General features: G+C 48.9%; 1 protein-coding gene across 11 annotated transcripts in view; it reads right to left on the reverse strand.

Annotated features, from left to right (window-relative positions):
- Positions 1-23220, reverse strand: part of CRACR2A (calcium release activated channel regulator 2A) — a 159941-nt gene that overhangs the window by 8932 nt on the left and 127789 nt on the right. For 10 of the 11 annotated variants that reach the window (XM_077953304.1, XM_015150848.3, XM_077953305.1 and 7 more), the window contains 6 exons: positions 21281-21326; positions 18711-18817; positions 15070-15400; positions 10539-10671; positions 4502-4583; positions 4313-4427 (listed from right to left, as the gene is read on the reverse strand). In XM_077953304.1, the coding sequence (XP_077809430.1) occupies positions 4313-4427; positions 4502-4583; positions 10539-10671; positions 15070-15400; positions 18711-18817; positions 21281-21326 (814 nt within the window). Of the gene's footprint in view, positions 1-3399; positions 4192-4312; positions 4428-4501; positions 4584-10538; positions 10672-15069; positions 15401-18710; positions 18818-21280; positions 21327-23220 lie in introns of those variants that run through there. The other variant, XM_077953311.1, reaches the window with a different exon arrangement.

Here is a 23220-nt window from a genome sequence, read left to right on the forward strand (position 1 = left end):
ACTGGGGGCCAGCAATCTGGCTCTGGGGGAAATACCAGCCCATACAGGCTTGTACAGGCTGGCGTTCTAAATTCTATTTTCTCTACCCGACACAGGCCCCAGAGTCTCCTGATGTCCAGTTTGTCCCATGGCCACACATGGGGCCTTAGAGCCTGACTAGTTTCTTTTCCAGATTGGAATGGTTAAACCAATTCTACCCAACTGAGATAAGAAATCGGGGGTGGGTTGGAAATGCCGAGTTGGCTGAAAGACTGCCTGCAGTGACTTCCCATCAGGCACTCCGGAGAATCGGCACAGAGTACGTCTGGGCCCTGCCTGGGCCTCTTCTGCAGAAGGCCTGCAGGCCAGGTACAGTTGTCTGGGCTGGGTGAAACAGCAGAACAAGGGTAAGGCCACAGCCTTCCCACCTCATCAAGCAGCACCGGTGCTCTCTTGCACCAAAGGATTTTGGTTCCCTCTGGGCTGGAAGGACCCTCCAGAATCTTCTCACCACACACATTCCTGCTCCGTCTTGGCCTCCCAGAGACAGAGTCAGATGCCATCATACACTGTAGAATTTGGGGGCCAGGAGGGGGCATTTGGTCTGCTTCCTTGTTGAATGATTGGCCAAAGTTTCATGGCCAGGAAGTGACCAAGATGGGATAGTAAGAACTTCCTTTCAGGGAGCTCCACTACCTCCCCCGAGCATCTGTTCCCACCCCACACAACCTCTTCCAAGAGTAAGTCTTTCCCATGCAGGCACGTACAGCCACTGAAGCCCTTTTTTCTTGTATGCTTTTCAGGTTGAGGGAGGAAGGGGGACTGTGAACAGCTGGCCACCATTCACTTACTAATAAGGCTTCAGAACCTTGAAGACTGTTATTAAAGCTCCCCCTCCACCCTCCCATCTCCAGGCGAGGGAGTTGGTAAAGTGCTTGGAGTTCTTTGGAAAAAGAAGGTGCTCCACAAATATAAGGTACTTATTATTTTCAGTTCCCCTCAGATCAAATTAGGTGTCAAGTTTTAATCTATCACCTGACACCTCTGATTGCTGGTTGCCAAGGCAGAATGACTTAGCTTTTCAAGAATCTAGAGCATAATTGCATTTCTGATGCCACTGTTCCACACCTTTGACACACACTCTGCCATTTGACACAGCCTCCTGCGCTTGTTTCTGAAACTCTGCGCTGCTGAACTGAACGCGTTTCCTGGTCTATCACGCTGAGTCCCAGAGCTCCTGGTGTGTGCTGGACATGCCGTAGAGGCTTAGTAAATTCCTGGTGAGGGGTCACAGGCGTCTTTGAAAATGATTGAGAGCTCTTCTACTCAAAGGGTCATCCCTGGACCACCAGCATCAGCCTCACGTGAGAACTTGCTAGAAACACAGAATGGCAGATCCCAGCCCCGACTTGCTGAAGCAGAGACTGCATTTTAAGAAGGTCCCCAGGAGAGTCCCATATACATTAGGGTTCAAGGAGCACTTGTTTAGGCCAGGAACAGTGGTGGCTGAGAATCAAAATTCCCTGGGGAACTGCTAGTTTTGTTTTGTTTTGTTTTTTCAGGCCCTGAATCACTCTGGGAGAGAAGGCCCTGGCCTCTGTTCCCTTAAAAAGCTCCACATGTGATCCTGATGTTCATCCAGGTTTAGAATCATCAATTAGAGCTTAAATGTATCTTTGGCTAATATCTAAAAAAAAAGGAAAAACTCAAACTACAAATCACATAGAAAAGCCCTGTCTACACATAAACCATTCTGATTTAACTATGGATAGATTCCCCAGCTGAGCTGGGCTTCCTGAGCCCACAGACACACCAAGGCTTCCATGGGCCTCTTAGCGGCCACACGGCGCAGATGCATTTCAGCCCTGTCCCACAAAGGAACGTTTCTGGAGGATGACTAAACTCATGCTTCAAGCTGTGATGATGGCCTTCTGAGATTTCTTCACCTCCACCACCAAACTGTTCCATGTCTTCTTCTAGATCCCAGGCTCTGTGCCAGACAGGAGCCTTAGAAATGACACCCCTTAATGACAGCAGAGAGCACAGTTCCACGAATTTGTCACCATCCATTCCCATTAATCCCAGACCACCTGGAGGCTTAGCCCTAGCACACACCAAAATTTAGATATTGGGGGACAACTAAATGTCTGTGAAAAGGACAGGTGACCCTGGAGAAGTTAGGGCTTCCCTTTCTTCACTTTTGAAGGAGATGGCTATACTAGACAGGAGATTTTTAAAGGGAATCCCTTTTGTCTAACAAAATTGTACTTGACCTCCAATATGCTGAAAAAGGCAAGGCAGCTCTGACAGAGATGGGGGACGAGGGACCCGGATCCATGACCACTAAACCTTTCCCTGCCGCCCCCCTATCTCTGGGGAATGTCAGTCTGATTCCAGGGCTCCAAAGAAGAAAGTCTGGAAACCCTTGGATTAGGTAATCCCTAACTTCTCTCCTGGTGCTTAACTTCTGTAAGGAACATAAATCTGCTTGGTGCTGCCAACAACAAAAGTAAAAAAAGAAAAGAAGAGAAAAATCATGTCATAAACTCCAAAGTTTAGAAAGGAATTACGGCCGGATTCACCCATACCATTTGCTTCTATTATTAGTTTGGCGTATAGGCAATCTACCAGCTACATTTCAAAACTTGCATTTTTCTCATTTATAAGTGTGTTAGGCACAGTAATTTTGAGAAATAATAGGTATTAGGCAAATTCTTGAGAAACCCTTGAATCTGGCTTCCATTCTGTTCCTTATTTTTTCTTGGTGATCAGAAGGATGCACATTAACAAGAGAGAGATGGGTGACCTAGACAGGCGAAACTACAGAGAAACAGATTTGGGTGAAAGGGATCACGGATCTTAGAGCCGAAAGGGTCAAAGACATCGACAACTCCAAGATTCTGCCTTCAGAGCAATGTGGTATCCATTCATTCATCCAGTAGTTGTTGGCCTCACGCAAAGCATCCAGGTTATGGCAACGAAGATGCAGCTTCTGTTCTTAGGCAGCACGGAGACACAGGCTGGTAAAGAAGCGATTTGTAGGCCGGGCGCGGTGGCTCAAGCCTGTAATCCCAGCACTTTGGGAGGCCGAGACGGGCGGATCACGAGGTCAGGAGATCGAGACCATCCTGGCTAACCCGGTGAAATCCCGTCTCTACTAAAAAATACAAAAAACTAGCCGGGCGAGGTGGCGGGCGCCTGTAGTCCCAGCTACTCGGGAGGCTGAGGCAGGAGAATGGCGTGAACCCGGGAGGCGGAGCTTGCAGTGAGCCGAGATCCGGCCACTGCACTCCAGCCTGGGCGACAGAGCGAGACTCCGTCTCAAAAAAAAAAAAAAAGAAGCGATTTGTAGCAGCGTGGTAAGTATGTGACAGTATATGCAAGGTATTATGGACTTGGAGCAGAGAGCTGAACATAAGCTTCATGAGGGCCGCAGCTTTGTCTCTTTTATTCACTGCTAGGACTCCCAGGCCCTAGAATAGTGCCTGCAGGTGTTTTTAACAAATAAATGAACAAACCACGAATCCTGCTGGTGGAAGGGGTGGGACATCCTACTTGGCTGTTCTGTGAAGGAATCAGCCGAGGCCTGGTAAAGAGCAATTTGTAGCTTGTCCACACTGGCACTGGCCTTGAGAAGCCTGCATTGGAGTGGTGGAAAAACTTTTAAAAAGCATGTACAAAGCGACACATTGCAAGTAGGAATCATAAAAGTAGAGTCTCCCAGATAATTCAGAATGCAAAGATAACACAGTTGCTCTTGGGCCCTGCCAAGACCCTTGATTTTGAGGTGAGCGTGGAGCCCTCACATTCTGGATCAACCTCCTCTTGTGTGAAGAGCTGTGACAGAGGCCCCCAAACATTGCATGGTGTGGCTCCTGGGCAGGGCATAGCTGGGCCTACTGGAGCTGGAAAGACTCGGGGCGTGGGGAGAGGTGCTGGTCAGAATGAGGGAAGAATCTGGTTGTGATTCAAACACTGAGTTCTCCAGGACCCTTCCTTGACACTCCACTATGTCCCCTCTCCCAATCCAGTCCCATTCACTCATGGCCCAGCAACGACACAGCTGCTGGCATAATCTGGATTTTCCGTGTCCCTCTCTCCACGAGGGCAGGGACTGTGTCTGTCTTGTGTCTGTCTTCTGGGTCCCCAGGAACTAGCCTGGTACCGGGAACTCGGATGAACAGAGGAACAAATGCCTGCATCAGTTTGCTCCTGGAAAAGGCAAGTTCTGAATCAGATTTTGAAAGTGCAGAGGCTCGGGTGGGAGATGGACAGAGAAGAAAAGAGAAGCTACAATCAAGCCTAAATGCTCCTACGAAGGTCGCCAGCTCACCTCCACGCTGCTCAGCCACCGCCGGACCGACAGGAACGACTGCTTGTCTGTGAGATCGTACATGACGATGACACCATCGGCCTTTCTGAAGAACTGCTGGGTGATGCACCGGTACCTGCCACAGAAGGGCCACAGGTCAGGCATGTATGACCTTCCCTCTGGAGCCCCGAACTTCAGGCAGCTCCTCACCTCTCCTGCCCAGCCGTGTCCCACAGCTGCAGGGCCACCTGAGAGTCGTCCACATTCACCGTCTTCACACGGTAGTCAATGCCTGCAGGGTGAAACGGGCCTGTCAGGCTGCCCTGGGCCAGGGCACCTCACTTCCAAATCAGGAAACGAGGCTTCCAATGTCTGAAATCACATCAGGCCCAAGGTGACAACCCTCCCAGTGCAGCTCGTGGGAGGCAAAATGGAGAAAGGAACAGAGCACTGGATGGGCAGGCATGGGACTTCAGCTCTGGTCCTGTCTCTGCCACTTATTAGCTGTGGAACCTTGATCAGATCACTTAACCACTCTGAACTGCGGGCTCTTCACTGTAATACAAGCCATATGCTCTTTCTTTCCCTCCCTCCCTCCCTCCTTCCCTCCCTCTTTTCCTTCCTTCCTTCCCCCTTCCTCCCTCCCTCTCCCCCAACTTTCTTTCTTTCTTTCTTTCTCTTTCTTTCTTCCTTCCTTTCTTTCCTTTCTCTTTCTTTTCTTTCTTTCCTTTCTCTTTCTTTTCTTTCTTTCTTTTTCTTTCCTTTCTTTCTTTCTCTTTCTTTCTTTCTCTTTCCTTCTCTTTCTCTCTCTTTCTTTTCTTTCTTTCTTTTTCTTTCCTTTCTTTCTTTCTCTTTCTTTCTTTCTCTTTCCTTCTCTTTCTCTCTCTCTCTCTCTCTTTCTCTGTTTTTCTTTTACCTAAAATCCTTTAAAAGGCCCCCTAGTAAAAATCAAATGTCCTACGGGGATGGCCTCCATCAACCAATCCAAAGGTATGTGGAGGAAGAAGAAGGAGGGGAGGAGGAACAGGAGGAGGAGGGTAGGAACTGGCAGGTAGAGGAAAGGACAGAACAGAAGGGGTAAGAGAAAAAAATCACAGGCAACGTTCACCCTTGACATGGGTTAGGGCTCCTAATCCTACCACTGGGCTGTTCACAACCATCTCTCCAGGGGTGTGACCCTACCTGGGGTCCTCAACCCCAGAGAGAGGGGGCAAGGTCAGTGAAGTGCATTCTGCACCCCACAGCAGCTCTCAGAGGTCAGGACCTCAACCCAGGCGTTTTAATACAGGTCTTCTCCACTCCTGCATCCTGTAAGAATATTCGCAAAGGCATAAAGAGGTTCAAAAGTACATCCCGCCACCAGCACCATAAGTTCGAGATCTTAGAACGTTAGGGTGTCTCCCACAACCTTCAGAAAGGCCTCCGGAGGGCTCAGGAAGACAAACAGCTACAGCAGCTTGGACAGAGAGGACAGAAGAGACCAAACAGACAACAAAGAGGCAGTGAATGGAAAAGGCCATCCCAGCCGCTGCTGCTGGGCAAAGGCTACTGCATTAAGGACTCACGAGTGAGGAGAGGCGGGGGGATCATCCACTTCCAGAATGTCAGGGGCAGCAGGGAGTCTAGAGGCCCTCAGCTTCACAGACGGGGGCCAGAGAGGACTGCGATTGTCTGGGCTGAGAGTGATTTCTCCCATTAACAGAATGCTCTTTCCAGTGTTTCTATGTGCTGCCTCTCTACCTTCACAGAGTCCCCCTGTGACATACACGTGAGTTATCTGCACACACATGTGCACACACGCATATATACTCAAACACACACATTCACACACACACCGAGAGATGAGGCACGAGTCATGAGCAGTCGTGCCCTGCCCGAGCTGGTCTGGTAGCCAGGTGAGCTGCAATCCCAGCTCTGAGGCTGACTGCCACTCCTGGAGCCAGACTCAGGGCACAGGACACGGGCAGCTTTGTTTCACCTAGAAGGCCCAGGACTAAGTGGTCCCAGCAAAACAGATGACAGTGGCTGGAAGGTGAATCCAAGGGTGCGTTTTCTTCCCGGCTAGAAGTGGAGGGGCTTTCCTGGTCTGTGCTCTGGGAGACAGAAGGGGCTGCCTGCTTTCTGGTAACAACTGAAGGGAAAGGCATCCATGGTCATACAGTTTCAGGGCCAGATCCAAAACCAGCCAGTGCTCCCCGAGGACGGAGCCTTCTGCCTGCTGGTAAGGCTTTGCAGGTAGAGCGGCAGGGAGTTTGCTGCGGCAGCTGGGTCTTGGTTGCCCTCAGCTCCTGCTCTACCTCATGGGCTAGGTGCTTTGCTGGAGGACAGGCAGCTGTCTCTGGCGAGGAGTGAGATGCGCAAAAGAGTGTGCTGGAAAAATGCTCGGTGCCGTGGTGAGCTTGGTGAGACTCCCTGCTGAACACGTGATGTGTTTCTCTCTGCAGCCTCAGACAGGCAGGCCGAGGAAGCAGATAAACGGGCTCCTGGGGGCTGGGTGTGAGGGACACAAGGAGAAGACGAGGGGGTGGGGATGAAGAGGCAGCGTGTGCAAACATGAAGCCAGAGAACACAAGTCCAACAGGATGGTAACACGGAATAAGTGGGGACCGGAGGGCCTGGATTAAAGTGATTTAAAGACGACCACCAGTTCTGAAATCCCAGGAGGCAAGAGACCTGTGTTGTGCGTTCCTGTCTCAGCTCTGCCACTGACCATGGGTGCAGCTCATTTTGCGGGGGTTCTCCCTCCTCATCGGTAGACAGCAGTGGGATGGAGGTATGAAGGGATGAAGGGGCTAAGTTGGATGTTCACAATCTTTAGGTGCGGCTGGAACATTCAACTATCACATCGAGGTGACCCTTGTTTGCAAGCGAATTGCTTCCCGAAGGATGGCTCAAGTCAGGAGCCTCCTGGCACCTTGAAAGGTGCTGTGGAGATGGTGTGGGTTAGTGCTGGGCTGATGGTTGCCAGGAGGGTGACCTTAACCTTTCTCGAGGTGACAGCCCTGAGCTGTCATAAGGCAGGAGCAATGGGGAGCAGTGGCAGCAAGTTGCTCTGGAGAAATACCCTAGGGAGCTGCTACAGGGATTTCTCTGTAGAGATGGGCAATGGGACAGACACTGGACCGGTGGCCAAGAAAGGGCTGGGGCATTCTGCCAGAAACAGCTTCTGGAAGAAACACCTTGGGTTCTGGCCTGTGACCTAATGCAGGGAGGTTGTGCACCAGTGTGGTGTAGTGGGAAGAACGCTGGACTTGGAGTCCTGGGTTCCAGGGAGTTTGGTTAACTCGAATGATCAGTCTGTTGTGGATCTCCATTTTCTCACTTACAACATGAGAGGATGTAATTAGACCATTCCTAAGGTTCCTTCCAGATCTAGCATTCTGCAAAAACCATCAGTGTTGTCTCCAGGATGCCTGCAGGGCTCAAGCACCTGCTCTTGAAGGAGCAGGCTGGGCCCTGGGTGGGGCAGGCAGGGTGCCCTAGTCACCAGTCACACTGTAGCAACTTGCATTTCACACAAGCCACTGGTCCAGTACAAAACATGCTCTCATGAGGGAGTGGGAGACCAGGAAGTTGGAGGACCCCTCGGAGGATGGAGGTGAGCTGGAAGAACAGCCAAAGCCCTGCCACTGGGCTGTAACTGCTGCCCTTGACAGGAGATTGGATGGAGTCCTGTTCTGGGGGTGGGCAGTTTTGGCCCGAGAGGCTGTGACTCTGTGGCTGTTATATCTCTTTAAAGGGGGCAGCCTGCAGGTGGCTGGTGCGACATCTGCTTCCTGACATGTGTCCCAGAGCAGGGCCTGCAGTGTGGCAGGGAAACTAATTTGAGCTGCTGCTCAAGCATGTGTGGAGTGGTGTGATGAAGGGCATCCTGATTTGGAACCTTTGGTTTTTTTTTTCCCCTTCCTAAACTGTAGGGTGTTTCCATAATTGGCCTCCTGGGAAGTGCAAATGAGTCTGATTTTCTATTTTTCAGGGCCTTCCATCTCAGGGCCACAAGTTGAAAATGTAAACAGACCCTGATTTTGTTGTCAGGAGAGGCAGGCCACATGCACACTGCTCGGGGGACATGGCTCTGAGGCCTGCGGGCTGGGCACCCTCTCCCTGCCTCCCCTAGGCCTGTGCCAGAGCCAAGACCGTAGGGCCTCCCCCATGGAATGCCCTCAGGGAGGGCAAGTTGACCTCCCAGGCGCTGTCTCCTGTGTTACCACACTCAGCACACTCCCAGCTGCCCCTCCCTCGAGACCAGACGTGGCCAGGCTCTTCTGGGTTTGGTTTGCAGGCTCGTGCTTCTTCCCATCTGGGTCCCAATTTTTGTCTTGGGATGCTCTCAGTCTCTGGGTGAAGTTGAGCAGAAGGAAAGGGATGGGAAGATATTCCAGGTGTGATAACAGTGTAAGAAAAGGCCCGGCAGGAAGGACGGGACACCTGAAGCACACAGTCACAGACCCCTCTCTGGGAGAAATGTTAGAAAGGTCAGTTCAGGGTAAGAGAAGGAAAATGGAGTTTCCCCAGGCAGGCCTCTGGGCTGCTCAAAGTTGGTCTTGTAGAACCAGCTTGTCACACAGCCAAAGGTCAAAGATGGTTGAGTCAGAGACCTAGGCTTGGAGGCAGTCTTAGGGTGCTAATATGATTTGGATTTGTGTCCCCACCAAGATCTCATATTCAATTATAATCCCCAATGTTGGAGGTGGGTCCTGGGGCAGGTGATTGGATCATGGGGGTGGATCCTTCATGAATGGTTTAGCACCATCCCTTTTCCTCATGATAGAGTTCTCACGAGATCTGGTTGTTTAAAAGTTTGTAGCACCTCCCCTGTCCGCTATTCCTCCTGCTCTGGCCATGTAAGACGTGCCTGCTTTCCCTTTGCCTTTCGCCATAACTGTAAGTTTCCTGAGGCCTCCCCAGCCATGCTTCCTGAACAGCCTGCAGAACCATGAGCCAGTTAAACCTCTTTTCTTTATAAATTACCAGTCTCAGGCATTTCTTTATAGCAGTGCAAAAACAGACATACAGGGACCCAGTTGCAACCTCTCATTTTTCAAATGAGAGAAAATTGAAGCCCTAAGAGGCATCACATCCTCTTGAGGTCACGCAGCTTGTCAGTGGCAGGGCCTGGATGAGGACTCAGGACTTCTGATGTCTTACTGAACCTCAGAAGCCCCTCCTTCCTGCATCAACCTCTGCTCACCTCCAGAGGCAGATAAGCATCCTCACCTCTCATGGGGTGCTAAGTGCATACAACTCAATTGAGGGACACTATGGCATGGAATAGAAGGTAGTTGAGGGGAAGATATCAGCACCAACCCACTGATGGGAATGTGAACAAGCCTCTAACCTCTCTGGACCTCAGTTTCCTGATCTGTCGACTGGGCTGAACAGTACCTGTCCCCTAGGGTTGTTGTGGAGATAGATGGAAAGGATGACTATAAAAGCTTCTGGTAAATATTCAGGTCATACAAATACATTTTCAAGTACAGTTGACTTATCAGCTTGGTAGAACAGGCATGCAATGTATTTGTTTTTTGTTGAGTGATTCACCTTCCTGTTGAGTGATTCAAGCTAAAAGGTCCGTATGCCCTTGGGTCTCACCACATATTCCAATGCAACCCTCAACTGTGGGTGAAGGGATTAAAGGCCTCCATTTAAATAAAATATCACCCAGAGTGGGAACACATTAAGCCACGATCATCCATTAATGGCTGAGCCTAATGAGCTTCCACATTGAAGTCCAGCTGTCACCCAGCAGGCTGGGGACTTAGGACAGATACAATGTGAAGAAGCCTTCCAGGAGCGAGGCCAGGATGTAGCAGGCCCTCAGGGAGGCAGGGGCATGTGTGGCCGGATGTGGGTCTCGGGAGGAGTCCCAGGCAGTTCTGGGGGAGCAGGAAGACCCAGGGCCCTGCTGACAGCGGGGAGGAGTGGTCAAAGGAAGGGGGCACTCATTGAAGCGGGGAAGGGGACCCAAATCTACCTTTACCAAATTTAGTTCCGTAAACCCAGGGTTGGATTTACGAAGCACTCCGGGGTCCCGTCACACACAGGGTGAGCGTAGCAGCGTGAGGGGAGGCGGCTTCATCTTGCCCCTCCCAGCCGCTCTGTTGAACACAGCAGACACCAGCATCCCTATCGGCCAATCCCCGTGGCCCTTCCAATGGGCCTCTAATGCCCCCTCCCCTGGGCCTCCTTCTCATTAAGTCCTTTCCCAGAGATGGGCCTGGGACCCCCCTCAGGGAGGAGAACTCACCCACAGTGGCCGCCATGCCTGGGGAGAACCGGCCCTCACAGAACCTCCTCAGGAAGGACGTCTTCCCTACCGCGGAATTGCCGACGAACACAATCTTGAAGAGCCGGTCGGGGGCAGAGGGAGAGCTTTCCTCCTGCGGACGGCACACAGTCTGACCAACTGCAGGGAATGGTCCTGCCAGCCCCTGCCCCAGCCACCAGAGGCCCTTCACCCATCCCCACAGTGGCCCTCAGGGGGTGCAGACCGGCCTCCAGACCTGCACCAGGGAGGCTGCCACAGCCTCAGAATGCAGTGAGCATAGTCGGTCTTGGGGCATGGAGGCTTTTTCCAGCATCCGCAGGAGGGAGGAGAAACAGCCACCCAGGTGACATGTGCTGTCCGCCTCCTGTGGCAGGGAGGCAGACGCCGACCCTGGATTCCGGTAGGGTGGAGGAGGCAGCACGTTCACGGATAAGGACAGCTCAGTGCTCCAAGTGCGACAGGGCGCAGAGGAGGGGCCTTACCACCATGGCCTCCCAAAGTGCTGCTTTTACAGGTGTGAGCCACCATGCCCAGCCCACAATTCCTCCAAGAGGAGGCAGGAATTTTTTCTGTAGGGAAGGACAAGGTGGGGCGTTTGCAGAGAGAAGGAGAGAAGGATGAAAGAAGGCTTATACACATCACAGGGACAGAGACGTCCCAGGCTGGGACAGGGAGTTCCTTATTTCAGCCCTATCCTTGGCAGCCTGGACTAAACGGAGAATGCTCTGGCCTCCCTGAATATTGCTCTCCATGCATCTCATCAGCTCCCATCGAGGCACCGCCATCCTCCTTGTGTAACTGAGGCACGAGGGTCTCCACTCAGGAAGCTGGGAAATGCTAGGCTGCTGGGAAAAGCTTCCCAGAGTCAGTCAGTCACTGCTGCTCTGTCTCTTGGGCCCCGCAGAGGGAAAGGGCTGGGACACGAAAGCCCAGAGGGGAGTGAAGTTGACCTAGGACAAAAAGCAAGTAGGAGGTAGAGTAAGGAGCCGCCTTCCAGCACGGCCTGCTGCTGAGGAATGATCATTCACTCCAGGGACCTGCCACTCAACCGCAGGCATCGCGCCTTCAGGCCCAGCTCAGCGATGCCTGATCACATGGGGAGGCTCTTTTGAATCTATTTCAAAGTGAATTTGGGGGAATTAGCTCCTCTCATTAAGCAAATACTATAATGTAGTGGCAGTTGTATTAGCAGTACTTGAGTTTCAGATAAAAAGCCATTAACTGCCTTTTGGAGAGAAATCAATTCCATGCAGTATTTAGGAGAGAATTCAAGGTCAACTACAAAAATTTAAACTAAAAGTTAAAAAAAAAAATAACCACCAACCTGCACTCAAAAACTATGCCTCCTGCCCCATTTTCTTTATTCATGCCATGCACAAGGGCACCAATTCTCTGCTGGTCCCTGTACCTTTAATTGTTATTTGTTTGAGACTAAAACTCAGTGTATCGATCTAATACACCCAAGCACAGTACAGGGCAGGGAAGGTGAAACCCAGGATGGCAGGAAATGGTCCTGGTGGGAGAGGTGTTGCCTGATCCTTAGCCCTGTGGCCACCGCCCCTCCTCAGGCAGAGCACTTTTATTTTGCCCATAGACACATCAACGGCTCAGCATCAGGCAGGACTCACCTCACAGGGGCAGCAAACTCTCAGGTATGTTCATGCACTTAACCCACTGTCCCCTCTGGGGGACAGGCCACCTGCCACAGGAAAATAAGATGGCTGGATTGCGGGGAGGGGGCTGGAGAAGCAGTACCTGGCTGGCAAGTCAGAAGATCTCTTCTCATCCTCCCTCCTTTCATGCTTGTTAATGTAAAAAATAAGCCTTTAAAAAATAAAATTATGCTAATGTTTCAAATTAGGAAATGCACAAAAGTAGAGGGGAAATTAATTCTTCCTAATCTACCCTACCACCCTGAAGTGGTCACTATTCATATCTTTTTATTTTTTAAGAGACTGGGTCGCATTCTGTTGCCCAGGCTGGAGTGCAGTGGTACAATCACAGCAGCCTTGAACTCCTGGGCTCAGAACTCCTGCCTCAGCCCCTGGAGCAGCTAGGACTACAGGTATGCATCAACGCGTCTGGCTAATTTTCTTACTTTTTGTAAAGACCGGGTATTGCTATGTTGCTTAGGCTGGTCTTGAACTCCTGGCCTCAAGCTGTCCTCCCACCATGGCCTCCCAAAGTGCTGCTTTTACAGGTGTGAGCCACCATGCCCAGCCCACAATTCATATCTTGATGCATTCCTTTCAGCTTTTTAAAATATCATCTTTGTTTTATTTATAGAAATTTGAGATACATATAATTTTATCCTACTTTATCATATATTATTAACTTACAATTTTTTAGTCACTAAAGATTTTTGAAAATATTTTTAACAGCTGTATAATATTCTAGTGAATTAATATACTATGCCTTATGTCCCTATTATTGGACATTTTTCTTTCAACTGTTTGCTATTATAAATAACTCTTGCATTCTTGAGTTCAATCTTTGTCTGATTTTGGTTACTTCCTTACGAAGAATTCCCAGCAGTAGAAGTGCCGGTTCAAAGGATGTGCTATTTTTAAGTTTTTGATTCATATTACCAAATGGGTTTCCAGAAGGGTTGTACCAATTTACACCTCACCAGCCTTATATGGGAGGGCCTGCCTTGCAGGAGCCTTCAAACGAGCATACCTTCCCTGCTGGAGCTGTGGTGTGGCTGCCAGTAAATCGTACTTCCTCCCTGCTGCAGTTCTGTCCCCAGCACGACGGCAGCAGGACCTCGTGGAGTGGGCACAGAAGTGAGAGAGCTCGGTGAGGAGGGCTGGGCTCCCCATCACTGTGGGCCTGGCCTCTCCCCTCTGAGCTCCAACTTTCCCACCTGTCAATGGGGAGAATAAATGTCTGACCTGACTCATCAGATAGCGGTGAGGATAAAATGCCACAGCGGACGTTTGAGCAGATGCTTGAGCCTTTTTCTTCATCCTCAGCTCCTACTGACCTCATGACACTTCTTTCACATTTTAGGGGGACATCTTGGAGTTATATAAGACCCTACTTGTACCCACCGCCAGCAAGTGTAGGTCTGTGCATTGAAGGGGATGCGGAAGGGCATGCAGGAGGGAGGGGGACCCCACATTGGTGCCACCCAGCTCTCCACTCTCCCCTTGCACCAGGGCCCTTGAGGAGTGATCTGCAGGCATGAGTCTTAATCCTGGTCTGAGAATGGTAACCTATGCCAGGAAGTCCATTAGGTAGCTCACACCCTAAGGCAGCCACTGGGAAAAGTTCAAGGTGGCAAAGGCTCAGTTCTCAATGGCTGCGGTGGCGTGCAGGCAGGAGCCTCTTTCAGACTGTTGTGGATCGTTCTAAAGCTGTTCCAGAAGGCTGAGTGCAGGATGAGGGCTCAAGGAGCCTATTCCGAGGCCTGAGTCCCAAACGAGGCAAAGAGCATCTATCACCATGAGCCAGGGGAGCCACTTTTCATATGGTCTCCCTTTTCCTACAGAATTTAGCAGGAAGGCCTGGTGGGAAGTACAGGGTCACACTGAAGAGAGAAGCAGGCGGGGAATGTCGGAATGAAAGTGGGATTCGCTGATTAAGAACCAAGAGAAAAATGATGGTATGCAAACTTTCTAAAGCAGGGCCTGGCTCTGCTAAGAGCAGTTACAAAGCATGCAACTTTAAAAGTATATGAAATTGCATGCTAGGAGCCTAGCATACAGTCTATCTCAAGTAGGTGCTCAATTAATGCTTTTGAATCCGAGTCAGAAGAGAGGGCACAGGGTCGGGAATGGGGCAAACAACTGTGTGATATGATGAGGTTTCTTTTCAAATAATCTGATCAATCTTTTATTCTTTAATTCATAGTACCCCCCCTCCCCTGGCTTTTTTCTCCTTTTTTTCCTTCTTGCCTTTGTTAGATGCCCAGGCACACCACAGTACCAAGTGTTATCAGTACCAGCTCACATTCCTTTTCTTATTTGGAAAGAGGACGAACTTTCTGGTTCATTACAGACACTCCTTGCCCTTTCCCTCCACTTTCTTTTACGTGCCCACCCTATCTTTAAAAATCAAATGTTTAACCAACCGGGATTAGATTGTACGACCTGACTCCAGCCAATGGGGAAAGGGTACAGGGCAGGACTTGCATCAGAAATAAACATGCATCTCATGCCCCTTCGTTCAGGTGTGCTCTCATGGCAACTGGCCAAGGAGGCACCCCTCTGCGCAGAAGTAAAATTGCTTTGCTAAGAATCCTTTGTTCGAGTGTTCAATTTCCTAAGGATTTTGAGCGTTATTCCAAACACAATGGAGGTTTAAGGAGAATTTATCCGGATCCCTGGGTCTCCCTGCATGACACTCAGCTAAGCGGGGGAAAGTGGTATTTGGAGGACACAGATGTGGTGAATCACTGGACCTGCAGCATCTGACCTCCTGAGCTGCCTCTCGGGCGTTTGGCCTCAAATGCAAGGGACAGATCATAGAAGCGATGTCCATGAACCAACGTAGGATGAGCCCTTACCTTACACACAGCTTCTTTTCCAACAGGCTGCCCTCGGGGGGACGTGGGGGTGAGTTTCAAGGGTGGGGCCTCCTGGATTTGTCCCTGTGCCCCTTGGTCAGAGACCTCTTCCTCTTCTGGGCATTTGCTCAGGGGTTGCTCAAAGCCGCCATCCAGGAGCTGGGGCAGGGGGTCTTCTTCAATGGAGATGATTCTGCGGAGAGGCCGGGGGTAGGGACCCCCAGGCCCTGGCTCCCCGGTTCCTGGCTCCTCTTCTGTTAGGGGATATCCACTCAGGCCCAGGGAGCTTCTCCTTGGGATGCTAAACACCTCCTCCTCCTCCTCTGACTGGCTATTGGGGCGGGGAAGAGAGAAGAGTTGGGAGGATTTCACAAAATATTTCAACACGGGCTGCATGACGGCTTTTGTGACAAACAGATAACCAGGGAGCATCACACCTTTGGAGAAGAGCACTCTGGGAAAGGGAAGAACAAACCAGCCAGCATTCTGCAGCTCATTCACTCAACACGCTTACACTAAGTGCCTGCTGCCACTGCTGAGGCAGATGATGACACAGATGATGATGATGATGATGACGACGACCAAGCATTAAGTACAGATGCCATTTACAGATGGACATAATTCCTGTCCTCATGGAATACTTGATTTAGTGGGGGACTAAAGCAATAATGACACAAATAAATACATCATTTACAAATTGTGAGACTGCTATGAAGGAGAAGGAAAGGTTGTAAAGAAAGAAGTCTCAGACTCAGATACAAAGCACCCTGATTAACATTAGCAGGTGGCCTTGGCTCTGCTCCCAGCGCCAGCCATTACTAACTGTGTGTCCTTGGGTAAGACACTTCAACTCTTCAGGCCTTGCTGCAAAATGTGGCCCATCTGCTCTGTCTATTCACAAATAAGACAATACATAAAAACAGACATGTTTGCAAAACATCCTCAGCAGTGTGAGGGGTGCTGTTGCTCTGGGAGGGCCCCCCACCTCCAGATAGAGCAGGTCTGCTGGTTCACAGGCAGCTGCCCCCTGGACAGGAGGCTTTGGGTCAGAAGAAAACCAGGCAGAGCATCCCCATCCACCTCTCCTTCCTCTCCCTTTCTCTTCCTCTTTCTGTATCCCTGGAAGTCAAAATCAGGAGTAAATGGTCTCAGAGGCCTAAGCACACACTTGCTTCTAGAAGCATTTGAGCACTAAGGGCAAGGAGAAGCTGTAGGCAGTGCAGGGAAGGAGGGAACTGGATGTGGGGGTCAGTGCAGAGTCTGTACTTTCAGAAGGTTTTGAGAGCAAAGGCTTCACAGAAATTGTCTTAAGGGAAGTTTGACAGGGAGGACCTTAAGTCCAGAATTGAAACACACACAGACACACGCAAATACACACACACACACACGCACACACACACATGCACACATGCACGCAGACTAGAAAATGGAATGGGGATGAAGCAATGGGGCGATAGGACCAAAGGAGAAAGGAACTAAATGAAGGACACAGACTATGTAGAACAGAGAAATACATTTTCTTTTGCTCCCTGATTTAAAATATATATTACTCTTAAAGATCAACAGTAGAAAGGAAAAAGAAAAAAAAAAAAAAAGCAGGTATCACCATCCTGAAATTAACTGTGATTCTGAAAGACAAATTACAATATAGTGCTTGTTTGCGGAAAGGGTGAATTAGTTTGGATTCCCTGATATAAAAATAAAGGATTTGCAGCAATTAAAGCACCTTTCCCTTGACTTATAAACACAGTTTTAAAAAAGCCAAATGTCTTCTTTCCAGCAAACTTCCTATATATTGTATCAAGCTTATAAAGTGCTTATTTGTTTTAGAACACAATTGGTATTCCCATCTACTTTACTCTGCTTATACACACCAAAGTGAATATTTGTGTGTACACATGAGCAAGTATGCACACACAGCATGTTTTTTCAAAGGCTGTGCAACCAGAAAAGAAATAGCCACTTAAATAGGCCTTAAAACAAAGCATTCATTGGAAAAAGCTTTTTATCTGGGAAATTCTCAAGCACTACTGCCATTCTGTAATACCTGCATCACGGCACGACTGAGTTCATTTTTGGTTTGACCACCAAGTGCTCTCCGCCATTAGTAGGGACAGCAGCTATTTTTGGCAAAGTCTGCATTAGAATTTGGGGCTCACAATTTGTCGCTTACTTGATTATTGTCTGCTTCTACCACTCAACCAGAAATTCAATGACACAGAGGTAGGTCCATTTTGCTCACTACTGTATATCCAGCAAATAGCACAGAACCTCACACACAGTAGACACTCAATAAATATGTATTAAGTGAGCATTTAATAACGGAGATTAATGGTAGGACCCATGTCTAATTTATTTTTGGAGGCTTTACGGAACTCAAAAGAATGTCTGGAACACAGTAGGTAATCAGTAAACGTCTGTTCAATCAATCAGTCAATCCATTCCATTCTGAGGAACCAACGGGCCAATCACTATTGCAGAAATTGGGCTCCCAAATTGTATCTCATTATTCAGCTATTTAGAACAAGAATTCATGATGATCCGGCCCAAAGGTTTGACTGATGAGCTGATTTACATCTCCAGAGTCACTTCCCCTTTGCATATCTTTTCATTTCATGCTTGCAGTCTTCAAGGTCTCTCTGGGTCTGATACTGAAGGGTCAGGTACCTCTATCTCTCTGTGGCCATCTATGTGGACACAGCACATGCCAAAACGAAGAGCGGGCAGGGGACTGGTTTGTCTCTGAATGAGCAACGAGCCAACCCTTGGGTACTCAAGCTCAATCATGTGCTGCCCAAGAGCAACAAAATGCGTTACGTTTGAGTTAATTAAATATAAGTCATTGAAACGATCTGTCAAGCACAGGCCCCAGTCTTGTCTGTGAAAGGAGTTAACTATTGGAGATTCTATTTGACACTTTAATTAACCATCATAGCCAATATAGTCATGTTCCTAAAAACCCAAGTGCATCGGCCGGGCACGGTGGCTCGCACCTGTAATCCTAGCACTTTGGGAGGCCGAGGCGGGCAGATCGCGAGGTCAGGAGTTCAAGACCAGTCCTGGCCAACATGGAGAAACCCCGTCTTTACTAAAAATACAAAAATTAGATGGGCGTGGTGGCGCACCTCTGTAATCCCAGCTATTTGGGATGCTGAGGCAGGACGATCGCTTGAACCTGGGAGGCAGAGGTTGCAGTAAGCCAAGATCGTGCCACTGCACTCTGGCCTGGGCGACCAAGCAAGACTCTGTCTCAAACAACAACAACAACAACAACAACAACTCCAAAACCGAGTGCATCCATTCTGCTCAGCGACAACAGTGTTACCCAGCTACACACTCCATCTCTCTCTCCCTTGACCCGTCTCCTCTGCTGCTACACAGTCCCTCTCTGCAGACACACAATAGGGTGGGGCAGCCTCAGAAGGCAATGGTCTGTCCTGGGGGGTTTGCTCTGCACATTACCCTCTGGCTTGGATGTTAGAACAGGGAGGGGAATGTGTTCCAAGATTTGAGGGCAGTGAGTGCAGCTGACCTGAGCTTCCTCACCTTTCAAGGGGTCAGCAGGCACTGAGTGTGGGCCCAGAGCCAGCTCCCAGTGAGCCCGACATTAATGAAGAGATGAGCAAGTAGAGATGACTTACCTCCTAAGAATCCCTCTGCCGTCCACATATTTGCCTATCACGGAGCCAGATCTGTTTTTCCAGCTTGCCCTGGAAGCAGCTGTGTTTGCCGTGGCTGCCTTATTTTTCTGTAGAAACACAAAATGCCCTTAGATCCATGCCTATTTGCCCTGATGTTTGAACAGAAAAGGGCTCAAGATTCCCACCTTATAGACTAGGCTCTACACAAAACTCTGAGGGAAGTAAGCAGTGTTCTGGTCACCCCGTTAGCATTTACCCACTCTTCCCTTTCGCCATCATCCCTTACCAGAATCCCTCCATCTCCTTTCCAGTTATCTCATCAAATGAACAAATACACAGTTTATAGCCTGGAGTCCATCCTGTTATTCACAGGAGCACTGATCATTTGTAAAAGGAAAAAGAAGAAGAGATAAATGTTTAATGCGTATTTTCTATACATATTTCTAATGCACATAGAAAATACGCATTAAACATTTATCTCTTCTGAAAAAAATACATCTATATTTTTGAAACAGGGTCTTGCTCTGTCTCCCAGGTCAGAGTGCAATGGCATGATCACAGCGCACTGCAGCCTCAAACTCCTGCACTCAAGCAATCCTCTAGCCTCAGCCTCCTGGGTAGCTAGGACTATAGGCACCCTACCATGCCTGGCTAATTTTCTCATTTTTTTGTGGAGATGGAACCTTGCCATGTTGCCCAGGTTGGTCTTGAATTCTTGACCTTAAGTGATCCTCCCGTCTCACTCTCCCAAAGTACTGGGATTACAGGAGTGAGCCACCACGCCTGGTCAGACAGAAAAAAGAAAAAATATTTACAGGTATAAAAAATTCTGTGAATCTTTAATTCACACCCTACTGTATGGCTCCAATCGCTTTTTATTTCTAAGTCTCAGACGTAATGAGAAAGTAACTAGCCAGGAGGATCAATTAACTCAGTGTTCTGTCCATGTAACTCCTGAGTAGCATAAGGCAGTTCAGCTTTTTGGTGGAAGTAGGCTGGGTGTAGATAAATTACTAACATCTGTAACACAGAACCTGGGTGGAGCAGGGGTTTACAACCCCCTTAGCCTATGCTCCCTGACAGACGTCTTCCAGGAGATGAGGCGGGAGAGTTAGACTGCAGGAAATGTCTCTCGTTAATTAGCCATCCCATGATTCCCAATGATCCTTAATGAGAGGAGGGGCTGCAATGCTCCCAGGGCCCCGGAAGGTATGGCTACGCTGATTCCAAATTCATCTTCAATTCTTATTCAGTTTGTCCCTCTTTCTTTGATTCCCCACAGGACTTCTGTAATTCCATGCCCCTTTCAAAGCAGAATCAGTTTGGCAGGTAAAGGGGAGGGAGGTGAAGGGATTAGGGTGACATTTGGTTGGAAGTTTTAAAATAAGTTCAGTGTTACTTCTAAAACAATGATAACCATTATCATCATCAAACAAACATGTGTAGGCTTAAGTCTTGCTCTAATAGTACACATAGGTGGGTGGCAGAGATGTTTGCTGCCAGTAAGTGATGGAAAAGAAACTGTGGCGTAATGCGGTCCCTCAGGGATGTGCGATTATAAAGCAGGTCAGATCTAATGTAGGGCAAACCAGCCACCTTCTGCTGACCATATCTAGGTCAGCTAAGGGTCCAATACACAACAACATCCCCTTTCCAAGAATCTTTCTCAAAGATTCCTATTGTATGGAGCGGGGATGGGAATTCGCTTTCCTCATGTGACAGTGGGGGTCACGGTCCAAGGTGGTAAATGACTTGCCCAGGGACACACATGAAATTCGTAGGATGGTCATCCTGATAATTAGGAAGTCACATCAATCAATTTGGCCTTCAGTTTTCTTCCCTTCAGAGCACCCAGTGGCTCCTGTTTAAAGGGGAAGATGAGTAACAGCATGGAATCCTAGGTTTTAGCCAATGTGGTCCACAGTGAAGGCCTTTAAATAAATATAGGATTTCACATCATTTAGGAAAGTATATACAGATATATAAAAACATACATATATACACACACATATACACATTATATACACACACTATATATATACTACATATATATATAGAGAGAGAGAGAGAGAAAGAGAGAGACATGGTACTCAGGTATGGAAGAGTAGGGGTCCCTATAGGATAGAGAAAAATTGTTCATAAAATCAAGTATGAAAACAGTGAAATACACATTTCTAATGTGGTCTATGACAGTATAAAAAGGAAAATTTTCAGTGAGATAAAAATTTAAATGAAGAAGCAAGCTGTGAGCATTTTGGTTTAGAAGCGATAATGACATTTCAACTGCGCCATCTCATGGATAGAACTATCATTTCTGCATCCAAGAAATGTGCGACCCTCCCAAATATTTTCGTCTTATTGTGCCAAGAGGAAACCGCGTTACTGTTAACGCACTGTTACCCAGTAGGCCACCCTGAATTTTTATTAATTGCAAAACGTTTTTATGCTATCATCCTGCCAAATAGATCCCAAGTGTCAGGACATCTCTGGGCCAGTCTCGACATGGATCTGGCTGTCCAGTGGACCACAGCCCTTCGTCCCCCACAGGTAAGGGAGAACTGGCCAATTACCTGAAAACATATGTCCCGTTCATCCCGAAGGTGCTTGTTCCTTTCCCTGTGGATGGTAAAGGGGAATCTATTCAAACACGGAGTTTGCAGTTGACAGATCCAACGGCAGCCAATTCGCTAGTCAGATGGGTGCAGGGGAAGGGGTGGTGTGGAAGACCAGGGAGTCTGTGGAATCTCCTTCCGCAGGGATGTGATTAATGGCAGAGGATAGTTTGTGTGTACAGATAGGTACACACCGACGTGGGGGATAGACTGAATGCCCTTGAGACACCCATGGCCCACCAGGATGATGCGTGGCCTCTCCTATTATTAGGGGCACCGCCTCTAGAGGGGACCCCAGCATTCCAGCTCCACCTGGGAGCTTCCCACTGGGCTCCCTCTTTCTTTCTCTCTGTGCACCATTCATTCATCCATTCATGCACGCATGCACGCATTCACTCAAACGTCTCCTGAGCACCCACTGCATGTCAGGCACTCTTCTAGCCATCAAGGTCACACCAATGACCAAAACAAAACCTTCCTGCCTCACAGAACGTTATTTTAGTGGAGGGGTATCTGTTATTGAGAAAATAAAGCGGGAAAGTGGAGTAAAAGAAGCCAGAGGGTGGAGCAGTATTTCAACTACGGTGGTCAGTGACGCCCTCACTGACAAGACAGCATTTGTGCAGAACCGTGAAGGAGTGGGAGAAGCATTCCAGGCAGAGGAGGGGCTAGGGCAAAGCCTTGTGCTGGGATACACCTAGTGTGAGCAAGAAACAGAAAGGAGGAAGTAGAGAGCCCAAAGGGTAAGTAGTTAGGAGATGAAGCCAGAGAAAAAGTGGATGGTGGTCAGGACCTGCCTCTTCACAGCCCTGTGGGCTACTGTACGAACTTTTGATTTTTACTCCAGATGAGATATGAAGCCAAGCGGATGGGGGCGGTGAGGGTGAAGCAGCTGGCAAAGGAATGTCAAGATCTGGCTCCACTTTTCAAACGATCCCCCTGGATGTGGTGATAAGAATAGACTGCCGGGGGCAAGCGTGGGGCCCTGACACTTGAGGAATATTTTTAGTAACATGGAGGTCACTGGCCACTGGGGTAAGAACTGTTTTTGTGGAACAGCAGGCGGGGAAAGGCCTGATTGGTGGGTTGAGAATGTGAAGAAAAGGAGTGGAGACAGTGAATGTGAACAACTCTTCTGAACATTTCGTTGTAAAGGGGTTGAAGAAATGGCAAGTAGCTGGGTGGGGAAGTGAGGACAAGAGATGTTAGACAAGAAAATTAGAGTACCTTTGTAGGTATCTTCAAAAGAGATAAAACTGACAATGGAGGAGAGAAAGAACTAACGCTGGAATAGTCCTTGAGGAGCCGGGAAGGGACGGGCTCTAATTCTAGAGTGTGAGTTGGGCACAGGGGTTGGGGGTGGCCTCTGTGATGAGCATGGGGAGTACATCCACCGTAACAGAGAAGAAGGCAGAGACATGGGCATGGGAGGAAGCTCTTATCGAATGGTTCCAGCTGTGAAACAGGAGCAAGCGTGAGGATGGAAAAGGAGGAGTCTTTTCTCCAGGACTTAAAGTAGGAGCAGTTGGGAAAGTGAGTTGACTGGGTCTGCTGTGCGACGGCGGAATGCACTTGGGGTTCACAACTGGGAACTTCATCCATTAACACAAGAGGTGGAGAGGGCAGGCCAGATGACCTCAAAGTGCTTAGCAGTTTCGTGATTCTATGACTCTTCTGGCCAGCGGCCTCTGAACAAATCTACACTTCTGAAGGGAAAGGGAGGGCACAGCCATGGTTAGGCCCTAATCATCACAACGCTGCCATTTATGGGGGCACTGACTGTGGGCCAGGTGCTCTGCTAAGTGTGTTGTACACTATAGAAAGAGATTTTAGGTGGGGCCTGAGGAGTCACCACCAGGGCGACGGACTTCCAATTCCGCCAGTCTTACAGAAAACAT

Source organism: Macaca mulatta, chromosome 11, assembly GCF_049350105.2.
Source record: "Macaca mulatta isolate MMU2019108-1 chromosome 11, T2T-MMU8v2.0, whole genome shotgun sequence".
Lineage (NCBI taxonomy): Eukaryota > Metazoa > Chordata > Mammalia > Primates > Cercopithecidae > Macaca > Macaca mulatta.